We start from the raw sequence: 22,757 nt of genomic DNA, 5'->3' as shown, positions 1-22,757 counted from the left end.
GATCCCAAAAAGTCAGGAAGTCCCCAGTCATTGCTTAAAATAACGCTGAAAGCATGAAGTCCTCCAAGTCCTTGTTTCTGTGCTTTTAAATACTTGTCACCTGGAAATGAGATCTCCCAGATACTCAAACACAATGGTCATATAAGCCTCTTTCTTTCTTACTGCAAAGTTCTCTGCAGGCTTATTCCTGCAGAAGTCATCCAGACTGGCAGAGGGAGGAGGGAAGCTTGTCTTCTTCACATCTGTCTTTGCTTTTTTCCCTTTGCTTCAACAGGTGGATTCACTCAGCGCCGACAGCCCCCAACAGGATCAAGAACAGTGCTCTTCAGAGACCCACAAGTTAGCCTTTGCCAACTGGGAGATGCAGATCACAGACATCTTGCGGTGGTGAGTTACCAGCTGTGCACCTTCTCTGTGTAAGGCCTGTCGCACGGAGCAGTGATGAAGAAGACAGGGGTGCACCTGAGCATAAGCAGAGTGGGTGTCCCCCCCCCCCAGTCTCTGGTGATTCACCACAGCCTGCTCCCAGATTCAATGGGGAAGGCATAGCTTTCAGGCTTGAGCTGCAACACCTTTGTTTGGGCAAATGTAACCACTGCTTGTCCTCCGCAGTAGAGGCAGGGCATAACCAGTAGTCCAGGCATAGGCAAACTCAGCCCTCCAGATGTTTTGGGACTACAACTCCCATCATCCCTGACCACTGGTCCTGTTAGATAGGGATGATGGGAGTTGTAGTTCCAAAACATCTGGAGGGCCGAGTTGGCCTATGCCTGCAGTAGCCACTGATAGCCATGCCCTCCATGAAGTGGTCTAACCCTCTTTTAAAGCCACCTAATTTGCTGGCTGTCACTGTGTCTTGTGGGAGGCAGTTCCATAGTTTAACTCTGTGCTGCATGAAGAAGGGCTTTTTTCAGTCTTATAAAAAAAAAAAGACTGAATGAGATAAGTGCTGGAGATGCAAAGAAGTGAAGGGAATGTTGTTTTATATCTGGTGGACCTGTAAAAGGGTAAAAGAGTATTAGGAAATGATCCATAATAAATTGGGGGGGAAATGATTTAAAGTACTTTCCCCAAAAAATCAAGAGTCCTTTCTGTTGGGGATAATTCAGACTGAAATTCCCAGGTGTCAAAAAAGGTTATTTATGTATGCTACTACTGCAGCCCGTGTTTTGTTAGCCTAAAAATGGAAAACGAGCGAGGTCCCAACCAAAGAAGAGTGGCAGCTTAAATTGACAGAATACACACAGCTTGCAGACTTAACACATAGAATAAGAGAACAATAAGAACATATGTTTAGAGAAGATTGGAAAACATTTATTTGAATATATGGGAAATAATTGGGTACAGCTGAAAACACTGGCAGCATTAAGATAAATTCAACAGTGTAAATAAGCTTTAATGGGTGCAATAATGAAATACTGAATGGTATCGTTTTTGTAAAATATGCAGGGATTTATGATATGTAAAATGAACCATGCAAAGAGAAGGGAGGTCATTTATAATAATAATAATTTATTATTTGTACCCCGCCCATCTGGCTGGATTTCCCCAGCCACTCTGGGCAGGTTCCACAAAGACCAAAAATACACTAAGATGTCACACATTAAAAACTTCCCTGAACCAGGGCTGCCTTAAGATGTCTTCTGAATATCATGTAGTTGTTTATCTCTTTGACATCTGATGGGAGAGCGTTCCACAGGGTGGGCACCACTACCGAGAAGGCCCTCTGCCTGGTTCCCTGCAGCTTTGCTTCTCGCAATGAGGGAACCACCAGAAGGCCCTTGGCACTGGATCTCAGCGTCCGGGCAGAACGATGGGGGTGGAGACGCTCCTTCAGGTATACTGGGCTGAGGCCGTTTAGGGCTTTAAAGGTCAACACCAGCACTTTGAATTGTGCTCAGAAACGTACTGGGAGCCAATGTAGGTCTTTCAAGACTGGTGTTATGTGGTCTCGGTGGCCACCCCCAGTCACCAGTCTAGCTGCCGCATTCTGGATTAGTTGTAGTTTCTGGGTCACCTTCAAAGGTAGCCCTTAAATATGTAAAAATTAGTATTTTAAATTATAAAACAGAAAATTTAATAAAAATTATATACAATAATTTTTTTTTCATCTCTCTTGAACTCTGTGTGCCTCTTTGCCCGCATCTCAGGGTGAGTGATGAGAAGGAGTCGAGGGGCTACCTCCAGGCCATGGCAACCCACATGATGGAGGAAGTGGAAGCACTGAAGCAGACGGGGGCACAGAGCCCCAAAACTCCGGTAAGAGAGCCTGTCTCAGAGCCATGGACGCCTTGAGGAAGTGGGGAGGGGGGCTCTTTCCCCCTCTGCATGTCTCCCCCTTTGCAACCCACATTCTGGTTGCCCCAGTGAGAAGAAGCGCTTGCCCCCAGAGGCTCAGGATGCCTGGTAGCGATAGGGGGCCTCTTCCCCCTTCCCCCTCTTCTCACCCCACATTCCAAGAGCTGCAACAGTCCCAGGACCTCTGCAGACATTTCCCCCTGCTGCCTCTTGCTCCAGGACACCCTCTGGAAGGCACGGCGGCTGCAGAAAGTGGAGGCGTCTGCCAAGTTGGAGCTGCAGTCGGCCCTGGAAGCCGAGATCCGGGCCAAGGGAGGCGTCCAGGAGGAGCTGGATAAGCTGAAGGTCTCGCACCTGGCGGTTGAGCGGTGAGCAGGCGGCAGTGGTGGCGGCAGCAGGTGGTGCACAGGGAAGAGTAGGGTTGCATCCTGCACCATAAGGTTTCAGGGTTCAAAGCTGTGTCAGGGACCGACAGGATGGGAGGCACCAGCTGGGGAACCCCCAAGGGAAACCCCGGAGGAGGAAAAGTCAGAGCCAGGGGATTGGTGGTGGGACACCGAGGAGAGGCCAGAGGGAGAAGATTGGGAGCAGGGGCTGGGTGCCAAAGGGGCAACAGGGTTTAGTGAGCAGGAAGAGCCAGTGACAGGGAGCATCTCAGGCTCCGAGGCTGAAGCAGAGGATGGGGGAGTCAAGAGGCTGCTCAAGAATCTGGGGTGTCTCCCTCTCCTACTGCAGCAAGCTCCCCTCCCCCTCTTCTCTGAAAACTCACAGAGCAGAACAGAGGTCAGAGGTGTGCAGACACAGTTTGAGACTGCTTGGGAAACATCTGGGAGAGGAGGAGCCTTAGGAAAGGTGGAAGGCAGGGGGGACATTTAGTCCTGGCGACTGCTTCGTAGGGAAAGACCTACCGGGAAATTTGCTGGATTGAATGTCGTTTCCTTGAATAAAGAGTTAACTTCACTGACAGCCTTGCGTCTTTCAAAATGACCCGTGTCTGACACCAGCCCTGATGACCTGAGAGCTTGGCATCTGGTGACGTCCCCAGAAAGTGTCTATGCATTAATTTGCAGAGATGGAGGTTAATTGGGAGAGGAGAAGCCGCAGTGGAAGAGGGCAGACTCCCTCCCCAAGAGTCTGTGCAATAATTTGTGGAGACGGGGGTTAATTGGGATAGGTGCCTTTGACGGGAAGGGAGAGGCCTAGGGAAGCTAGAAATTCTGCACCCCACGTTTTTACAAAGGCAAGATAGAGTTTTGGGGTGCTTTGTGATTCCTCCTCCTACCAGCTGGCAAAGAAAGAGCCCTTGATGGGGCCATGGCACAACCCCCCCTCCTCTAAATGTTATACCTGGAGTGAAGGGAAGCCCCTCTTACTGGAGGCTGAATTTCCCTATATGCCATAAAGCCATATTTATCTTTTCCTCTACCTGTGTCCCAAAGCCAGTTGCAGGAGGCAGAGAAGCAGAACCGGGCTCTGCGCCTGGAGCTGGAGAAGGCCAAGGGAGAGCTGAAAGGACGGTCCCAGGAAGGTGAGCTACAGGCTGGGTCGTGGGTGGGCGACAGCCCCACCACAGCACCCCCAATGCCATATCCCAGCAGTGGGGCAAGAGGTGGGCCTTTGCAGAATGTAGGGGGGCAGTCTCTCCATTGCTCAGGCTATAGTTGTGAGGGTGCTGGATTAAAACCTGGGAGGGATCTGGGTTCAAATCCCCTTGCTCAACCACAAATCTCGCTGGGCGAGCTCACTCACTGCCTCTTAGCGTAAGCTACCTCACAGGGTTCTTGTTTGGGGGATTAAATGAGGTCTAGGCCCCCCAAGAGCTTCTAAAGAAGGGGGAAGTTTTCAGAAGGAGGGGACAGGGCAGTGAGCACGCCATGTTTGTATTCAGTCTGTAGGGTTATGTGTCTTGTGTTGTACTGTAAAATACCCATGAACCCTGGGGGATTCTATGGGGAAGGGGTTTAACTCAGCAGCAAAGCAGCTGTTTGGCATGCAGAAGGTCCCAGGCAAGAATCCCCAACACCTCCAGGTAGATGTGGGAGATGCTGCTGCCACTTTGTGCAGACAACACTGGGCTAGATGGAGCCATGTTTCTGTTCAAATCAGGCCTTTATTCAGATCCACGAGGGCTGGGACCTTGCTTCCCTTTTAGTGGAACACCCTTGCTCAGAGGGGGGTAGAGCATCTTCCTTGCCTGCAAGAGGCCGCAGGTTCAGTCTCCACCATCTCCCTGCCGGAGACCCTGGAGAGCCGCTGCTGCCAGTCAGTGTAGACAGTATTGAGCTAGATGGACTCAGGTTCCTGTGCCGGCCAGTGACAACTGTGGTTAAGAACAGGGCCCATTCCCAGAGTGTGTCCTTTCTCTTCTCTCCTGACAGGCACCAAACACCAAGGACCTCTGATTCCGTTCCTCTCCTTCCGAAGTGCCAGCGTAAGTCTTTTTGTGAAACAAATATAGTCTTCTGTATAAAAGGCGACTCTCAGTTTATGCAGGGGATAAACGTTCTGGGGATCGCTCATAAAGCCCAAACCACATATTCTCAGTGGAAGGGTTACATTAAATAATATGTTTGAATGTTGAATGTGTACATCTAGAGACAATGGTTAAAACAAACACCATTAGATGCACTGCTGGCTAAGTGTTTAATGGTTATTGCATTTGTGCTTTTTTAAAAACCAATAAATGGCAGGTGGGATTGCCAAAGTCTTTTTTCCCCAGATACCCGCTCCCTTTCCACCCCCTTTTTTATTTTTTAAAAATGCACACAAGTTTAATACACATAAGTTGTGAGCTATAATTGTATCTGATAATTAGTTGGAGAAACCAAGAGGCAGGATCTCTGGACTCAGAAGAGAAGTAAAATTAGAATTGTACTCCTTCATAAGAAGGCAGGAAGAGCCTGCCTGCTGGATCAGTCCAAGAGGTCTGTATCCTGCAGCATCCTGTTCTCACAGTGGCCAGCCAGATATACGTAGATGCCTGTGGGAAACCCGCAAGCAGGATTCAAGCACAAAAGCATCTCTCCCCACTTGTGATTCCCAGCCATTGGCCATGCTGAAGCTTTTGCTGCCTCTGACCGTGGTGACAAAGTATAGCCGTTGTGCTTAGTAGCCATGGATGGTCTTACATTCCATAAAGAGGAGCTGGTTTTCCACTGTGAGAACAAGATGGAACGTTGGCCGGGCCCAGCAGAGCTGCTCTTATGTTCTTAGGGCTTCTGGGGAGTTTTGTGTGTTAGCAAAAATCTGAATTGTGTCCAGTTAAACGCTCTGCTACCTGTGTCACCCTCTTTGCCAGAAGGACGCTATCGTTTTTGGGGGTGCCCCAGATTCCCAGGAGGCTCGGAAGGCCGCCGAAGAGGTCCAGCTGCACCCCGAAGGGCGGAGGAGCCTGCGGTCCAGCGTGAGTAGCCATTTTGGCAATCCCAAAACAGGCCAGCTCTGGAGTGGTGAGGCTGCCATTTTCCTCTTGGGTGGCTTTAAGAAATGATTAGACAAATTCATGAAGGAGTCGGTGACCATCCCTGACTCCTGCAGGAGTAAGTTCCACAGTTTAACAATGTGCTTTGTGAAGAAGGACTGTACAGTGGTACCTTGGGTTACACACGCTTCACGTTACAGATGCTTCAGGTTACAGACTCCGCTAACCCAGAAATAGTACCTCGGGTTAAGAACTTTGCTTCAGGATGAGAACAGAAATCGTGCTCCGGCGGCACGGCAGCAGTAGGAGGCCCCATTAGCTAAAGTGGTGCTTCAGGTTAAGAACAGTTTCAGGTTAAGTATGGACCTCCGGAATGAATTAAGTACTTAACCCAAGGTACCACTGTATTTTGGCTGTCCTGAATCTTCCAGTTGGCTGTGCACAGGTTTGAGTAACAACGCATTGTGCTGACAATTGCGAGGAGATGGGTGTTGGGAGGTTTGGATGAGCCAGGAGACCTTCAAAGACAGAGGCATGATGATCTCTCCCACTGCTGTTTCCTCTTCTCCCCTCTCCCCAAAGGTGCCACATTCAATGTCTTCCACTCAATCCATTGCGGGGTCTTCAGAGAGCAGTAACAGTTCTGGATCCTTGAAGGTAGTGACAAGCTCTTGGCCTAAATATATTTCCCTCCCTTGTTTCTGGACTGAACCCTGCTTCTGAGAGGGCTGCCCTTTTTCCTCCCCAGGCCTTTCCAAACTGAGCTCTGGATGGTGTAGCAGAAGGGTGCTTAGTGGGGAGGGAAAGGCACTTTGTCTGTTAAGTTGAATAGCTTTCATACAGTGGTACCTCCGGTTGCAAACGGGATCCATTCCAGAGGTCCGGCTGCATCTTGAGGATTTCGCAACCGGAGGATCGCTTCTGCGCATGCGCATGCACGCAGCGCGTAGAGACCCGGAAAAATACTTCCGGGTTTGCCGCTTTCACAACCCGAAGTTTACGTTACCCATTAAACCGAGGGTTCACTGTAGGCTGATCTATCTTTGGGGGGAAACCCCCCAAAAGAAACCTGTTTGCTCTGGTCCCTGCACTTTTGAGGAGGGGATGTCTTAGCTTTTATGATTGTGTGTATGTGTGTCTAAAAAGACTTTAAAAAGTTGGCTGGCACTAAATAATATGTCTAATCCTTCCTGCGCCCCCTTCTCTGCTCCATTTCCCCAGCCCAAATCGCACAGTTTCAAAACCCACAGCTTCTCCACACCCACCAAGTGTATGCGTTGCACATCCCTGCTGGTGGGGCTGGTCCGGCAAGGCTTGACCTGCGAAGGTGAGTGGCATCTTGTCAGGTGGAGTGAGAAGGGGGTCCAAGTCAGGGGAGGTCCCCAGATTCGGTTTCTAAGTAGGGATGTGAAACACCCCTTCCCTGCCTGAAGCGCTGTGGGCCAACCTGTGTGCTGTAGAATAGGAGAGGGTACAAGTTTGGGGGTGGGTCTGGTGGGTCTGTTGATTCATTTTTTCTTTAATTCATAAAATTCATGCACCATTGCAGTGACTCGGGGGGGGGGGCTGTTGGCTGCCTGCTTACGCTTCCTCCTCTGTTTTCCCAGCCTGTAACTTTGTCTGCCACGTATCCTGTGCTGGAGGGGCCTCCATCTGCCCCCTACCCCCTGAACAGCTCCAGAAAACCTTGGGGGTCAACCCAACAAGTGGAACAGGGACGGCATTTGAGGGGTTCCTGTCGGTAAGAGGTTGAAGAAGAGTTTGGATTTGATATCCCGCCTTTCACTCCCTTTAAGGAGTCTCAAAGCGGCTCACATTCTCCTTCCCCTTCCTCCCCCACAACAAACACTCTGTGAGATGAGTGGGGCTGAGAGACTTCAGAGAAGTGTAACTGGCCCAAGGTCACCCAGCAGCTGCATGTGGAGGAGCAGGGAATCGAACCCGGTTCCCCAGATTACGAGACTACCGCTCTTAACCACTACACCACACTGGCTCTTCCCCGAGTCTGAGAGAGCATGGAGCAGTCCATGTGGACAGGGTGGCTGTCGCCAGTTCAGGGATCTGATTGGGCACATTCTGCCAGATAAACACCAAGAGCCCATCAACATTGACTGCAGTGTCGAAAAGGGGGAGAAAATGGAAGTGGAGACGCTGCAGGAGCCCAGCCTCCTTGAGGATGAAAATTGCTCCCCTTCTGACCATCAAATTGATCATTGGATGAGTGGGAAGGGGGAATAACCTTCCTCAACTGATTTGCTAGGAAGAGGGAGGGGCTGGGTGCCTGGGGGGTGGGTCCTGCGAGATTGTGGGGTCACTGGACCAGGCTTTTGGCCGCACATCCTTCTGGCATGCAGCCCCCAGTGATTTGGCCGATGGTGGTCAAAAATGATTTGTCACCCTTGGTATAGGCAATGCTGGAAGGGGAATGGGGTGGACTCCTTGCAGCTGAAATAATGTTCTCTGATTGTACCACCTTCGCTCCCCAAAAGGTGCCCAAGCCTTCCGGGGTAAAGAAAGGCTGGCAGAGGGCTTTTGCCATCGTCAGCGATTTCAAGATCTTCCTGTTTGATGTGCCAGAGGGGAAGGCAGCACAATGCGACGTGAGCATCATGCACGTTACAGACATGAGGTAAGCAGGTGCAACTTGCTCAGGAAGTGGTGCTGTGGGTGGCCGTGGGGTGGAGCTCTGACAGAGCCTTAGTATTATCCAGGAACCCTAAATGAAGAAGGAAACCACCCATTATCTCTAGGGGTGCCCAAGTAAAGAACAAACGGTTCCATTACCCCCTTCTGTTTCTTTTCGTTTGTTTTGATTCCACTGGTTTTCAGTGGGATACGCAGCTGGAGTTGTGCTGCTGAGAATTCCATGCTTTCCTCCCCAATGCCCTCTGCTTCGATTGGCAGAACTGCGACTGCTACAGGTGCCACATAATAATACCCCTTCCCCATTTGTAAGAACTTGATCTTTTGGTGTGGCAGCACCTGCACTTTGGAACTCCCTGCTGATTGACGTTAGGGAGGTGTCCTCGCTGTGCTTTTTTTCAGTGCCTGCTAAAAACAGTCCTGTTTAGACAATATGTTTAGAAAGCTGATGCGAGATTTAACTTTTTGAAAGTCTGAAATTATTGCTGTTAACTTTTCTTACCGAGAATATTATTGCTCTGTCTGTGTTGTAAACTGCTTTTCTTAGAAAGTGTATATACATTTAATGAAATAAAAAATAAACAAATGCAGGCATTCCTCTAACCCCCAAAGGGAATTAGACATGCCAAATGTCATAACCAAGGATGCCAGGTGATATTGGGGGTGTGGTGGGGAGACACACCTTAGCTGGTGCCAGCACACCGTGCAAATTTTAGGAGAATTCAACCCAGGAATTGCCATTTCCAGAGGCAGTCCTAGGTAGTCCTTAATTCTCCCTTGTCGCCTGGGTGAGGGAAATAGCCCAAAATGAAAGAGGGAGCAACAGGGATTCTACCTCCATCGCCAAAATTATCTCATCCACTAGGATGGGGTGGGACCAGGAGAGCCGCGGCCCTCCAGAGGTTGTTGCACTCCCATCTTACCTGACTATTGGCCATGTTGCTTGTGGCTGATGGGAATTGTAGTCCAAGAACATCTGGAGGGCCCTGGGTTCCCCATGGCTGCCCTGAGGTACAGTGGTGCCCCGCAAGACAAACGCCTCGCAAGACGGAAAACCCGCTAGACGAAAGGGTTTTCTGTTTTGGAGGCGCTTCGCAAATGAATTTCCCTATGGGCTTGCTTCACAAGACGAAATGTCTTGCGAGTTCCTGTGGGTTTTTCCCCTTTTCCCCCCTTTTCCTAAGCCGCTAAGCCGCTTATCAGCTGATCCGCTAAAAGCCGCTAAACCGCTAATAGCGCTAATCCGCTAAGCTGTCAATGGGCTTGCTTCGCAAGACGAAAAAACCGCTATACGAAGAGCCTCGCAGAACGGATTAATTTCGTCTTGCGAGGCACCACTGTAGCTTGCTGTGGTTGTGGTCCTGCAGATAACACAAGGCTCCCCTTCAGCCTCCACTCAGGGGAGAGAGGGGTGTCTCTAAGGCTCCTGTTTTTCTTTTGGCAACAGGGATGAACAGTTCTCCGTGGCTCCAGTCCTGGCAGCAGACGTCATCCATGCCAGCAGCAAAGACGTGCCCTGCATATTCCGGGTAAGGAAGGAGAGAGGACAGGAGAGAGGAGCCCCCATTTCTCAGAAGACATTTTTCAGAGAAAATTTCTGAGGTGTCTCTTTTCCTCTAGAGAAAAAAGGCCATTCTCTTCCGAATATTCTCCCCCCAAAATTTTGGCAGTTGCCATTCGTCTCTGCCAACCTCCTCACCCCAGACACCTTTTGCACAGCCTTTGCCAACCTGGCGCCCTCCAGATGTGCTGTACTACAACTCCCATCAGCCCCACACACCACAGTTGTGCTGATTAGGGATGATCAGAGTTGTAGTCCAAAATATCTGGAAGGCAGCAGGCTGGTGAGGTTCCCTTTAGAATGAGATCTGGGGCCTTGGGGAGGATACAGAATGGAGGCTGGACTGCCATACGATGGCTACTCCTGACCCTCGCAGCAGCAGCAGCAAGAAACAAACAAAATCTTAGGAAAAAGAAAGAGGTTGTGCTACAGCACACAGGGAGCCCACCCTTAAGAAAACCCAAGCGAATTTTTCTGTCCTCTGAATAAATTTGATGAAATGATCTCCCCAGTTTATCTGACCACAAAGAGGGTGGGTGATATTATGCAATCTGAGTGGTGAGAGACTTTCGCGGTTCCAGGGCTCGGTTTCCTTGGAATGAGGGTCAGCAGAGATTGTGGTGTCTTTAGGATATATGGTTTTGTTTACACATCTCTACAACTTGAGCATAGGACACAGAGGCTCACAGCATCAACACCCCAACAGATCTTGCTTCTCCTTCAGCCGCAGCTTTGGATCCAGCACAGAGCAAACAGGTCTCTGTGTCTCCAGCTTCCAGCCTGCTTTTCCAGCTCGGCTCACATTCACCGCACTGGCTGTTGCTCTCCTCCCTAGCAGCTAGATGGGTTGGGCGGGTGGAGGAGACCCAGGCACAGGCTTGGAGGGCACCATCACTTGGCTGCATCTCTTGCAACCTGCTCATTCTTATGGGATGCTGGTGAGGACACTTAAGTGGCCAGCTAAGACCACGGCACTATAAAACAGAATAAGTAAAACCTTTTTTTTAATCAAAATTTTTTATTGATTTTAACAGATATAACATATAAAACATACAAAAGAAAAGACATTACAATACTAAAATAAAAAATAAAAATAAAAACACATATTCCTTCTGAAGTTCATTTTAAATTCCATTATTAACTGACTTCCTCGAATCCCCCCTAACTGAATTTCATTGTATCACCTTGTAACAGTTCTCCAAAATCATCTTTCGACTACTATTTACTCCTTCAATTTACTATCTTCATCTCTTTTCTTATTGACTTAAATCCATACAGTGGTACCTCGGGTTACATATGCTTCAGGTTACATACGCTTCAGGTTACAGACTCCGCTAACCCAGAAATAGTACCTTGGGTTAAGAACTTTGCTTCAGGATGAGAACAGAAATCGTGCTCCGGTGGCACGGCAGCAGTAGGAGGCCCCATTAGCTAAAGTGGTGCTTCAGGTTAAGAATAGTTTCAGGTTAAGAATGGACCTCCGGAACGAATTAAGTACTTAACCCGAGGTACCACTGTACAACATTCTTATTCTAATCCTAGGCCTATCTGATACTTTCAAGTACCTTCTAATTATCTTAGGACAATATTTAGCTGGACAGAATAAGTAAAAATCTCAATGCAACTAGCAACGGTTTCCAAAAGCAATTACAGAGAACATAATATCACCAATATGATGCAGAGCAGGGGAAGAAGAGATCTGGGTCCCAGCAGGGAGCTGGGGGACCTGAAAGCCAGCTAGTCAAGGCAAGGATTCCTCCATCTGGGTGCCCCTGAGGCCAGCTCCCCTTTGCCTCTCCTCCTCCTCCTCCTCTTCCTCTTCCTCTTCCTGGCAAGCTTTGGATGACCTGGAGTTTCCTCTGGGCTCGGATTGCCTCTCAGGGACCAGAACAACTTACCTGTGCCTCCATCCTCAGGTGACAGCCTCTCAGCTGAGCTCCCCGCACACAACCAGCTCGATGCTGTTCCTGGCTGACAGCGAAGGGGAGATGAGGAAGTGGGTGGAGGTTCTGGCCGAGCTGCACCGCATTCTGCGTGAGAACCATCACCACGACCGCACCGTCTACATCCTCAAGGAGGCCTACGACAACACCCTGCCCTTCATCCCCCATGCCCTGTCGGCAGCCATCATAGGTACGCAGGGAAGAGGGCAGGCCTGCTTTCGGAGGGAGGGAGGGAGAGGGTCTGGGGGCAAAGCACCCTAAGCATCAGCCATTGGGGCTGAGCAAGGCTTGGGCAGGGCTCTCAGCTCTCCTATCGATGAGATGCCTGATCTGCCTGAGGGCAGAATTTTTGAGTCCCTAACTGAGAGAAGGAAGTGTGTTTCTAATGTCATCTGTTCCCTTTTGCAGACAGAGAGCGGATTGCTTTGGGTACAGAAGACGGCCTGTTTTTGATTCACCTCCGGACAAATGGTTTAGTATTGTTTATCTTTCGAATTACATAGTGCTGTAATATTTTGGGTCCCTGGGGACTCTAAAGCAGGCTTCCTCAACCTCGGCCCTCCAGATGTTTTTGAGACTACAATTCCCATCATCCCTGACCACTGGTCCTGCTAGCTAGGGATCATGGGACTTGTAGGCCAAAAAACATCTGGAGGGCCAAGGCTGAGAAAGCCTGCTCTAAAGGTTTTTAACTCCTCTGGAAACTGTAGCACTGTGAGGGGAATAGGGGTCTCTCAGCACTCTGAAACAAACCACAATTCCCAGGATCCTTTGGGGGGGACTGTTTAACCTATTAAGATCGATATCCCTCTTGCCTAGTCTACAACTGCACCAAACTGCTCCTTCCCTCATCCAGTTAATTTTTTGCTTGCTGATGGCTCCTGATCTGATTTCTCTCTGATACAAACCTTGTGTCATCACTCCACCTCTATACTTTACTCAGTCACAGTTTCAGTTTTCTATTCTCCTTTTACTGATCTATATATCTTATCGGCTTTCCCCACCTTAATTTTTTTTAAAAACCCAATACAGTATGGTCACGTCTTATGTGCATTTAACTTGCGCAATTTCAACCACATGCAGTCAAAGGCAGGGTGGTTGAAATCGCACGACTTAAACACAAGCAAATTTAATGGGGAGCAAGAATCTCTCCAGGTCTGGGATGCTCCCGCGGGACTGCAGGAACTTGGACAGCCCCACAAGATCTTGCAAGAGCATCCAAGGACCTCCCAAGCCAGTGCACAGAGACGGCCTTGTTTCCTAAGCAAGGCAGAGAGCTCAAAAGCTTTTTGCACTGAGGAAACCTGGCGCAAAAATAGGATTTAAGTTCTCTGCCTTGCTTAGGAAACAAGGCCCACTCTGGGAGCCATTTCTGGGAGCCCTGGGATGCTCATGTGGTGGTACTGTTCCAAAGACTTGAGTATAATAATAATAATAATAATAATAATAATAATAATAATAATAATTTATTATTTCTTCCCCAGCCATTCTGGGCGGCTTCCAACAAAACATCAAAATACTGTAATGAATCAAACATTAAAAGCTTCCCTTTTAATGTGTTTTTGCATCTGTGCAAAACCCTTGGATTCAAACCCCCATGTAAGATGTAAACATATTTAGGGGAGGAGGAATTACTGTTCACTTCTGGCCTGTGTCCACCCCCGGTCACCTGCCATTTCCTCCCCTCCCTCTGCAAATTCACAGTTCCCGTCCTTAGCTGGTAACGGAGTTGTGCCTCTTCTTTCCCTGCCCCAAATTCCCCCCCCACTCCAGATGTGCTTCAGGTTGGGGACTGCCGCCGGGTGCAGCTGCTCCTGGTCTCTCCCAAGGCCCAGCTGCTCTCCGTCCTCTGCGGCAAGAACCACAGCCTCCGCATCTTCTCCTGGGCAGAGCTGGAGACCCCGGAGGCCATGGGGACCAAAGTGGTGGAGGCCAAGGGCTGCCAGGCGGTGGCTGTGGGGCTCGTCTGCCGCGGGACCACCCCAGTCCTCTGCGTGGCCTGCAAGCGGCAGGTCCTCTGCTTCCAGCTGACGGCCACGCGGCCCCCCCACCGGCGCATCAAGGAGATCCAGGCACCCGGTTACGTTCAGTGCTTGGACATCCTGGGCGACCGGCTGTGCGTTGGATGCCCCTCCAGCTTCTCCCTCTACCCTCTGCTCAACGAGGGACCCCCCGTGAGCCTGCCCCACCCCGAGGACCGCCGGGCAGCCGCCGTGACCCACATGGAAGCGCTGAAGGCCGTGGAGGTCAGCCTGAGCGAGCTGATCCTCTGCTTCAGTGGCTTTGGCCTCTACGTGGATGGGCAGGGGCGCAGGAGCCGCCCCACGGAGCTGATGTGGCCCGCGCCTCCCCTCAATTGCTGTAAGTGCCCCTTTTGGTTGGGGTTGGGGGGTCTAGATTATTTAAATATACTCATGGTTTATACTCATGTTCCTCACTCTGCAGCCAAAAAGATAGTCCCTGCCAAGAGGCTTTTGTTCTAAAAGGACACGACACACAAGGAAAAGGGACAGGGAGGGTAGAGGAAGGGAAACCAAACCCAGGCACCAATAAAAACAGTTGTTCTTCTAATGACCAGCTGGCACAGCTCGGGTCAGAGGGGCCTGGTGGAGCTGGGCGTTTGGCAAAGCCGATGGATTGAGTCTGCTGCTTCCCCATCTTTCCCACTGAGGCAGCCTAAGGAATGGCTGCCCCCAGGTGGCAGCGGAGGGAGGAGGCCTGGTGGTTGGCAGAGAGACAGACTCTCAGGGCTTACCCACCCTTAGTTTTTTGCCCCACTCTTTCCAGGCACTGGTCTGCTCTTAAAAGCCCCATGCCTATAAACACACGAGCAGGATTTAAACTATGAACAACCAAAGGGATTGAAAATTACAATAGCTTTGTTAAGGTTTAAGAGATAGAAGACGGGGTGTAGCAGAGGGAGAGAAACAGAAACACCATGGAAAAGGGGGTGGGAAGTTGGGAGGACATAATAAAAACTTTAGGAAAAAAGCTCTGTGTCTGAGCTTTCACTGTGAAAAACTACACTTTTAGTGCTTAATCAGAGCAAATGTCAATTTGGGTTTCCTGCAGACTACAGTTTGCTCTGATTGAGCTTTAAAGAGCGGGGTTTTGCAAGAAAAGCTCTGGAGCAAAAAAGAAGGGTGCTCAGATATGGAGCTTTAAGGCGTGTGCCTGGAGAGAGCGAAGGGCAGATAAGAAAGAGCAGAGGACAGATAAGTGTGGATAAATCCTTAGTGAAGAAGCCAGGCCATTGGTCCATCTATCCCAGTGCAGTCCACTCAGACTAGCCGGCGTTTCCAATCCCCTGCCACTGACCTGATCCTTGGAAGTGGCGATGCCACTGGGGGTCTCTGGCAGGTAAAGTGGGTGCTCCATCACTCAGTCAAAGTCCCACCCACTAATAAAGAGTGTACCAGTGGTGTTGGGTTTTGGAGTTTTTTGTTTCTGTCTTATAATAGATACAAGATTATAATCTCTAGCTGTGGCGTGCAGCCTGTGTTTTCTTGGGGGGGGGGAGGAAATCAGTGCAAATGTTAATGTTTTTAAAATTAAATAAAGAGTGCATCAACCCAGGCAAGACTTGAACCCAAATCCAGAGACAGGTACTTGTATCTGCCAGGCTGAATGATGCAGCCAGAGGGTTGTGGGTCCATATGTGTCTGCCCCACCCCAAGCGCCCAGATATTTGCAGTGCTGACTGCAGCACTGGATGAATGAGGGGAGATGTGCACCCCAGCCCGACAATCTGGTCTTCATGTCCTTGTTTCCCCCTCCCAGGTTACAATGCTCCGTACCTGTCAGTATTCAGTGAGAACGCAGTTGATGTGTTTGACGTCAGGAAAGCTGAGTGGATTCAGACGGTGTCTCTGAAAAAGGTTTGTGGGGGTTTCTTCTGGGAGGTTTTTTGGTCTTAATCCCTCACCCGTAGGGTTTACCCTCCCCACTCCCCAAATCGCTTGACTTCATTTCACTGTTTATCACATCCTTACAGCCAATCTCAGGGGCTGAGATTGGTGGAGGGGGTCCTTCACCCTCAGAGGTTTGGCATCTCAGCAGCCTGGGACAGGGCCTTCTCTGTGGCAGCCCCTAAACTGGGGGACTTCCTCTGCACTCCCTCCCTCCATACCTTCATTATACAGCTTTCGGCAATGCTGAAGACGCATCTTTCCTCCCAGCTTTTGACACTTGAGATACATATTTTTAGGACTCATATCTGTGATTTTACATTGTTTTGAACTGTTTTTAATATTGGGTTTTAATTACTGTAACCTGACCTGCGTCCTTGGGGTGCAAGGCGGGTGATGATGATGACGACGATAAACTAATGTTTTGTTCGCAAGTGTTTTTAATTGATTGATGGTCTTTGGATCAATTGACCTGGCCAGTCAAACGATTTAACAGTGTGACCCAATGCATGTCTACTCCGAAGTAAGATGCACTGAGATCCATGGGCCTTACTCCCAGGGTTGCAGCTGTCCTCTTACCTATTTTGCATATGCGTGCTAAAAACAGGATTGTTTTGGTTAGGAATAACTGATGAGCTCCAGGGTCCTCTGGTGGGTGGGTGTGCTGGTATGGATCAAGGGCTTCATCTCGGTGGGGGTGGGGGGAGGCTGTCAGCATCATCCTAAACTTTGCAGAATTGCCTTCTCATGCTGCAGGGAAGGGGGTTCTGCCCCAGGTTGGCAAGTACCCCATCTGGAACAAAACCTTTTCTCTAGAAATTTCATATTTCAGAAAAGTGTCCCTTTCTCTGGTTCCCAGGTACGAGCACTGAATCCTGAGGGCTCCCTTTGCACTTTTGGCAGCGAGAAAGTCCACCTGACATACCTCAGAAACAAGGCAGCTGGTAAGTGGGGGGAGGGGAGCAAGGGGATAGGTGAGGGACACACACACACACCCCCCAAGGTGGCCCAGGGCTCATGTTGCTTCCAGGCAACTTTTCAGTCCTGATGTGTTAGCAGGGAAGTTATATGACATTGTCCGAAAGCAATTATCACCTCACACTTTCCAGGGCATCCCACTTCGTGGGGTGGGAGAACTGAAAATAATACCAATATATCTCACATCTGGCAACCAATGCGCCCCTTTGGTTGCAGATAGTACATGGGTAGACGAGTCTAAAAAGCCCGGGACACAAATTTTCACAGCCCTCTAGCAGCTATGGTGGCACATTTACCAGAAGTAATGCATTTAGCGTTAACTCTGTAAGTGTGTAATGGGACCACAGAGCCTAGGACTTGCTGATCAGAAGGTTGGCGGTTCGAATCCCCACCACGGGGTGAGCTCCCGTTGCTCGGTCCCTGCTCCTGCCAACCTAGCAGTTCGAAAGCACGTCAAAGTGCAAGTAGATAAATAGGTACCGCTCCGGCAGGAAGGTAAACGGCGTTTCCGTGCGCTGCTCTGGTTCACCAGAAGCGGCTTAGTCATGCTGGCCACATGACCCGGAAGCTGTATGCCAGCTCCCTCGGCCAATAAAGCAAGATAAGCACCGCAACCCCAGAGTCGGTCACGACCGGACCTAATGGTCAGGGGTCCCTTAACCTTTACCTTACCTGGAAGTGTGTACTCAATTCTGACCAAACTGAGCCTCATAGCATAAAATGTACATCAGTATGACACCACCACCACCACCACCTCAAGTATCATAGAGCCATAGAATTGTAGAAGGGACCCCAAGAGGCATCTAGTCCAGCCCTCTGCAATGCAGGAATCTCAACTAAAGCATCCATGACAGATGGCCATTCAGCCTCTGCTTAGAAACCTCCAAGGATGGAGAGTCCACCACCTCTCATGGGAGTCTGTTCCCCTGTTGAACAGCTCTTACTCTCAGAAAGTTCATCCTGATGTTTCGTCGGAATCTCCTTTCTTGTAACTTTGAAGCCACTGATTTCTCCTCCCTACCGCCTCCAGATCAGGATGAGTTTGAAATCCCCCAGCCGACGGACAACAGCCGGCGGCACCTCGTGAGGACCAGGCACAAGCGCCGCTTCTCCTTCCGGATCTCTGAGGAAGAGCGGCAACACCAGAGGAGGTGAGGCGCATGGTGGCCGTCTTGTCGGTGGGGTCTCTGTCACTGCTGCTATTGCGTTCGGGGCTCAGAGGACATGCAGACATTTTCAGAAGCTGGCTGCAAGGGGTTCTCTCCTCCAGGGCGGAGACGCTTGGAAGGACGCGTGTGTGTGAGGTTGGTGGGGCTGTTTCAGGGACCTTGGCGTGCGGCAAGTGGGGATGTGGGGCCTGTACATGAGAACAAAGTGGAAGACTCCCAACGAAAGATCCAACAGTCCACGCTCTTGGGCTCTTTCTCATCTGTTAAAAGGGTTTTGTTTTATGCCAGGCTTTAAAATGCTTGTCTTATTGTCTCACAAAGCTGCTTTATGCTTAATTATCACAGTGTTTTTGGCATGTGGGTTTTGGCATGTGCTTCTTTTAAAAACATTGCTGTGTTGTGGAATGAGCGTAAGAGATCAGAAGAGCCTGTCTAGTCCAGCATCCTGTTCCAACCAAGTGGGAAACCCACAAGCAGGATACGAACCCAAGAGCTGCTCTCCTTTCCTGTGTTTTCCAGCAGTTGGAATTCAGAAATATTACCGCCTCCAACTGTGGAGGCAGAGGATAGCCATGGAGGCTAGTATATTATGCACCACTTAATTGTAAAAAAACCCAACAACATCAAAGCTATTTACAAAAGAGATAAGGCAATGAATTAGCAGTAAGAAAAATGAGCAATCATAATTTAAGACATTTGAAGAGTTAAAACAACCATTTTATTTTTTTTATAGAGCCTTTATCCTCCCCCATGAATCTGGCCAATCCAAGTTGGTGGACATTGCTACCTCCTGTGGGAGTGAGTTCCATAGTTGTAACTATGCAGTGCATGAAGAAGAACTGGGTTAGGAATCCGCCTTATGCCGTGTCAGGCCATTTGTGCATCTAGCCCAGTACTGTTGACACTGACCGGCAGCAGTTTTCCAGGATTTAAGGCAGGAGTCTTTCCCAGCCCTGCCTGAAGGTGCTGCAGGAGATTGAACTGTGGCCCTTTCCCTGAGTAGAGTTGCTTCTGCCCCTAGATGGTTTGAGTTGCCCTTTTCCAGCCCTACAACCCTCCCCCTCCTGCTAGCCTTCTCATCTCTTGCAGGGAGATGATGCGCGACCCAACCCTCCGCTCCAAGCTCATCTCCGGCCCCAGCAACTTCAACCACCTGGTCCATGTCGGGCCGGGCGAGAAGCACCACCAGCTGCAGGACCTGCATGCGGTGAGTTGTGTGGCGGACTCAGAACACGCCTCCTTGCTGCAGGGGTTGTCCAAGGAGAAAAGGGCAGCCTCTGATTTTAAGGGCATAAGGAGGCCCTGCTGGATCAGGCCAATGGCGCATCTAAAAGCAGCATCCAGTTCTCATTGTGGCCAACCAGGGGAAACTCGCAAACAGGATTCAAACACAACAGCAACTTTTCCCTCCTGTGGCTTCTATTGAGAAGCATCGCTGCCTCCAACTGTGGCAGCAGAGCAGCGCCTTTGTGGCTAGTAGCTGTCAATAGCCCTCCAGGAATTTGTCCCATCCTCTTTTAAAGACATCCAAGTTGGTGGCCCTCCCTGCCTCCTACGGAAGCGAATTACAGTTTAACTCTACGCTTTCTTTTCTCTTGTCCCGATTCTTCTGACATTCAGTTTCATGAGATGCCCATGAGTTTATGCATTATGAGAGAGTGAGAAATATTTCTCCTCTATCTGCTTTCTCCATGCCAGGTGTAATTCTATGAACTTCTATCATTCTTCAGTGCTGAAATCTGGTCCTTCTCTGTTGAAAAAGACAGGTCCCAGCATCCTTGGGTCCTCCAACCTGTTTGTGCTTGTTCTCCCCCACACACCCTCCCTTCTCCCTCAAGTGTGATCCTTTCACGGCCTTTGTTTCCAGGCCCAGGAAGAGAAGAGGCGAGAGGCTCAAGTCCGGATGCGCTGCAGCAGCCTCTCCGAGACCCGGCGCCCCTCGGCTGCAGGCGGCACTGGCAGGACCCCGGGAGCTGCTGGTCCTTCCTTCTCCTCCTCCTGTAAGAGGGGCCATTGCAAAGGGGAGGCGGGGACCTCACCCAGGGCCGCAGGGGCTGGGCTCTCCTGTGGCCCAGTGGCACCCAAGCAAGTGGGTTTGGGGGGGGTGTAGGTGGCGATTCCTCAGCTGAGCTGCCCACCCTCTTGTCCCCGCAGTAAAGCACAAGTCTGGCAGCTCCATGTCTGATGACTCCTCCGCTGCTGCTCCGAGCTTTGGCATGGGCAGTGCCACGCTGGCAGAGGTAAGGCATCCCTGTGCAAAAGGGACAGGAGGAAACTGGGGCCTGGATTCCTGTTCTGCCCTTTTGCATTCCCCTCTCCCATCCCTATTCTGCACCAATCCTTGCCTCTTTTCTCCCAAGAACCATAGAGCCCTGCTCAGGGAAGTTTTTAATATTTAATGCTGTACTGTTTTGAACACTTGATTGGGAGCCACCCAGAGTGGTTGGGGAAACTCAGCCAGATGGGCGGGGTATAAATTAATAATAATAATAATAATAATAATAATAATAATAATAATAATAATAATAATAGTTGGAAGGGACATAAAGGCTCATTTAGTTCACCTCGTTGCAGTGCAGGAACTGAATATTCAGACAGCAGTGGGCGAAGGCCCTCCCTACCCACACAGGCCCTTGCTAATAGGATGCCGACCCTATAAACACAGGGCTTTCACACTCCACTGTTTCACCCACACACCCCACCCACATGCCTTCTCCTCTTCTAGCAGATCTTGGATAAAACGCAGAGCCTTCCTCCGTGCCCAGGAAGCACCAGTTCCACATGATGGGAGGCATCACTGCCCGGCTGCAGACCTGCCTTGGACGGCTCTGGCTCCCTTGACTCTGGTCACAAAAATGTGCCTCCCTGTCTGGACTCGAAGGGCAAAGCACCACCTGGCAGATGCCCAGAGGCAACGGGAGACTGCCAGCCCTTGTGAAGCGGCCTGGATCGCAGCACTTCAGCCTTCGAAGGTGGACCGGGGCTGGAATGGGGGTCAGCCAACCTCCATGAGGATGCAGCAAGAACTTCTCCCACCCCACATCTCAGGGAACGCGGCAGGCCACGCCCAGCTGCCTCAGCACCTCTGCTCCTGCCCCCAACTGCCCCACCAGCTCTCTCTTCTCCACATGCACCTGAACCCCCTCTCCCCTCACACTGCAAAAACAGCAACGGGATGAGAACCGCCTCCCTCCAGCCTTGATGGAAACATTTTTAAAAGAGTCCCTAGCGTTTACTTTTTACAAAAGCTATGCTACTTTCAGCCATATTCTAAGTAAAGCCTGAGACCATCGTGCCAGCAGCAGCGGGGTGGTGTTGGCAAGACAAACGGGTGCCCTTTGAGGGCCAACCTGCCGGATGTGCACCCTGGCAAGGAGCAGAGGGACCCTCTCAGGGAATGGCAAAATCTCAGCCAGAAAGAAAATGCATTAAAGAGTTAAAAAGACAGTGCCGCTGGCAGGTTTTCTCAGGGGTGGGGAGTCACTGGATAGAGGGGGAGAGGGGAATAAAAGGTTTGATGCCACATTGCTCCTCCATCAGTCTGGTTGGCATGAAGCGTGTATGAACAAGCACAGATTGGGGTGCACTGGAGCTGCTGTGGTGTGCTAATCAAATTAAAGCCATGGTTCGGCTTAGTACAACATGCAAACCTCAGCTGGTGGTTTGTTTCACTCCCAACCATAAGCTGGAACCAAGGTATGTTCCTTGCTTGCAGCTCGTTGGTAGCAAGGCCAGCTCTGCAGGGACTCTGAAGTCAAACCAGGGCTCTCCTCTGATTAGCAGGGAGGCAACAGCAGAAGAACATGAGGAGCAGCAAAGTGGGTGCTGTCTCTCCCCCGCTCCCCACTTGCTGATGCTTGCCAAGTTGTGGCTTGGCTTAGCCTTTTAAGAGCTTGCTGGATGAGGCCAGTAGTCCATCTGGGCCAGCATCTTGTTCTCACCGTGGCCATCCAGATGCCTGTGGGAAACAAGATTCAAACACAACAGCCTCCTCCCCTCCTGTGGTTTCCAGCAAGTATTGCTGCCTCTGACTGTGGAGGCAGGGCAGAACAGGCTAGGAGGCATCAAAAGTCCTCTCCTGTCTAATCCTCTTTTTTAAGCCATCCAAGTTTGCCATCCCTGCCTCCTGTGGAGAAGCACAGTTCCAGAGTTTAACTATGCGCTATGTGCAGGACCACTTTCTTTCGTCTGTGCTGAATCTTCCAGCTTCACTGGATGGGCACAATTTTCTAGCATTACAAGAGGGGCAGGGACATATTTATCTGTGCCATACATAATTTTATAAACTTCTATCGCAAAAGTCCCCAGTGCTGCAAACCTTTCTTCACAGGTGAGTTGCTCTGTCCCCTTGGATCATCCCCCTTATGGGTGCACAAGTGGGGTGTGTGTGTGTGTGTGTGTGTGTGTGTATCCCTTTCTATTTCTGCATTCTGGGGAGGAGAAAGGCACACTCTGCCTGTGTCCCCTCCAGCCATTGTTTGGATTCCATCTCCCATGAACCCTGATGACTGGCTGAGCTGGCTGGGGAAGAGGGGAGTTGCATGCCCCATCCCTGAAGGAGCCCAGGCACCCCACCCCTACCCGTAAGCTGCAAAGGCAGAGATGATAAGAGTCTGCTGGATCAGGCCAGAGGCCCGTCTAGTCCAGCATCCTGCTCTCAAAGGGGCCAACCAGATGCCTGTGGGAAACCCACAAGAAGGATTTAAGCAAAAGAGCCCTCCTGTTTTTCCAGCAACAGGTATTTGCAGCAACAGCAACAGAAGCAGTACTGCCACAATCAGTATAGCCATCATGGCTAATAGCAGATGCAGGCGGGCCTCTGCTGTCCCACAGGTG

General features: G+C 50.3%; 1 protein-coding gene across 3 annotated transcripts in view; it reads left to right on the top strand.

Annotated features, from left to right (window-relative positions):
- CDC42BPG (CDC42 binding protein kinase gamma) overlaps nt 1-21,368 on the top strand; it is a 53,273-nt gene extending 31,905 nt beyond the window's left edge. The window contains exons 17-37 of one of the 3 annotated variants that reach the window (XM_081842411.1): nt 275-387; nt 2,151-2,259; nt 2,518-2,666; nt 3,738-3,826; nt 4,677-4,729; nt 5,600-5,701; nt 6,302-6,376; nt 6,941-7,046; nt 7,327-7,460; nt 8,209-8,348; nt 9,810-9,891; nt 11,840-12,056; nt 12,275-12,337; nt 13,640-14,227; nt 15,647-15,744; nt 16,634-16,718; nt 17,783-17,903; nt 19,011-19,128; nt 19,789-19,921; nt 20,076-20,161; nt 20,647-21,368. In XM_081842411.1, coding sequence (XP_081698537.1) covers nt 275-387; nt 2,151-2,259; nt 2,518-2,666; nt 3,738-3,826; nt 4,677-4,729; nt 5,600-5,701; nt 6,302-6,376; nt 6,941-7,046; nt 7,327-7,460; nt 8,209-8,348; nt 9,810-9,891; nt 11,840-12,056; nt 12,275-12,337; nt 13,640-14,227; nt 15,647-15,744; nt 16,634-16,718; nt 17,783-17,903; nt 19,011-19,128; nt 19,789-19,921; nt 20,076-20,161; nt 20,647-20,706 — 2,721 coding nt within the window. In that variant the 3' untranslated portion in view covers nt 20,707-21,368. Of the gene's footprint in view, nt 1-274; nt 388-2,150; nt 2,260-2,517; nt 2,667-3,737; nt 3,827-4,676; nt 4,730-5,596; nt 5,702-6,301; nt 6,377-6,940; nt 7,047-7,326; nt 7,461-8,208; nt 8,349-9,809; nt 9,892-11,839; nt 12,057-12,274; nt 12,338-13,639; nt 14,228-15,646; nt 15,745-16,633; nt 16,719-17,782; nt 17,904-19,010; nt 19,129-19,788; nt 19,922-20,075; nt 20,162-20,646 lie in introns of all 3 variants that reach the window. The other 2 variants (XM_081842410.1, XM_081842409.1) reach the window with 2 other exon arrangements.
- The last annotated feature ends 1,389 nt before the right edge of the window (nt 21,369-22,757 follow it).

The sequence above is a fragment of the Podarcis erhardii genome, assembly GCF_964252035.2.
Source record: "Podarcis erhardii genome assembly, chromosome: 15".
NCBI classification, from domain to species: Eukaryota; Metazoa; Chordata; class Lepidosauria; order Squamata; family Lacertidae; genus Podarcis; species Podarcis erhardii.
The sequence above is the reverse complement of the archived record's forward strand: the minus strand, read 5'-3'. Positions and strand labels throughout refer to the sequence as shown.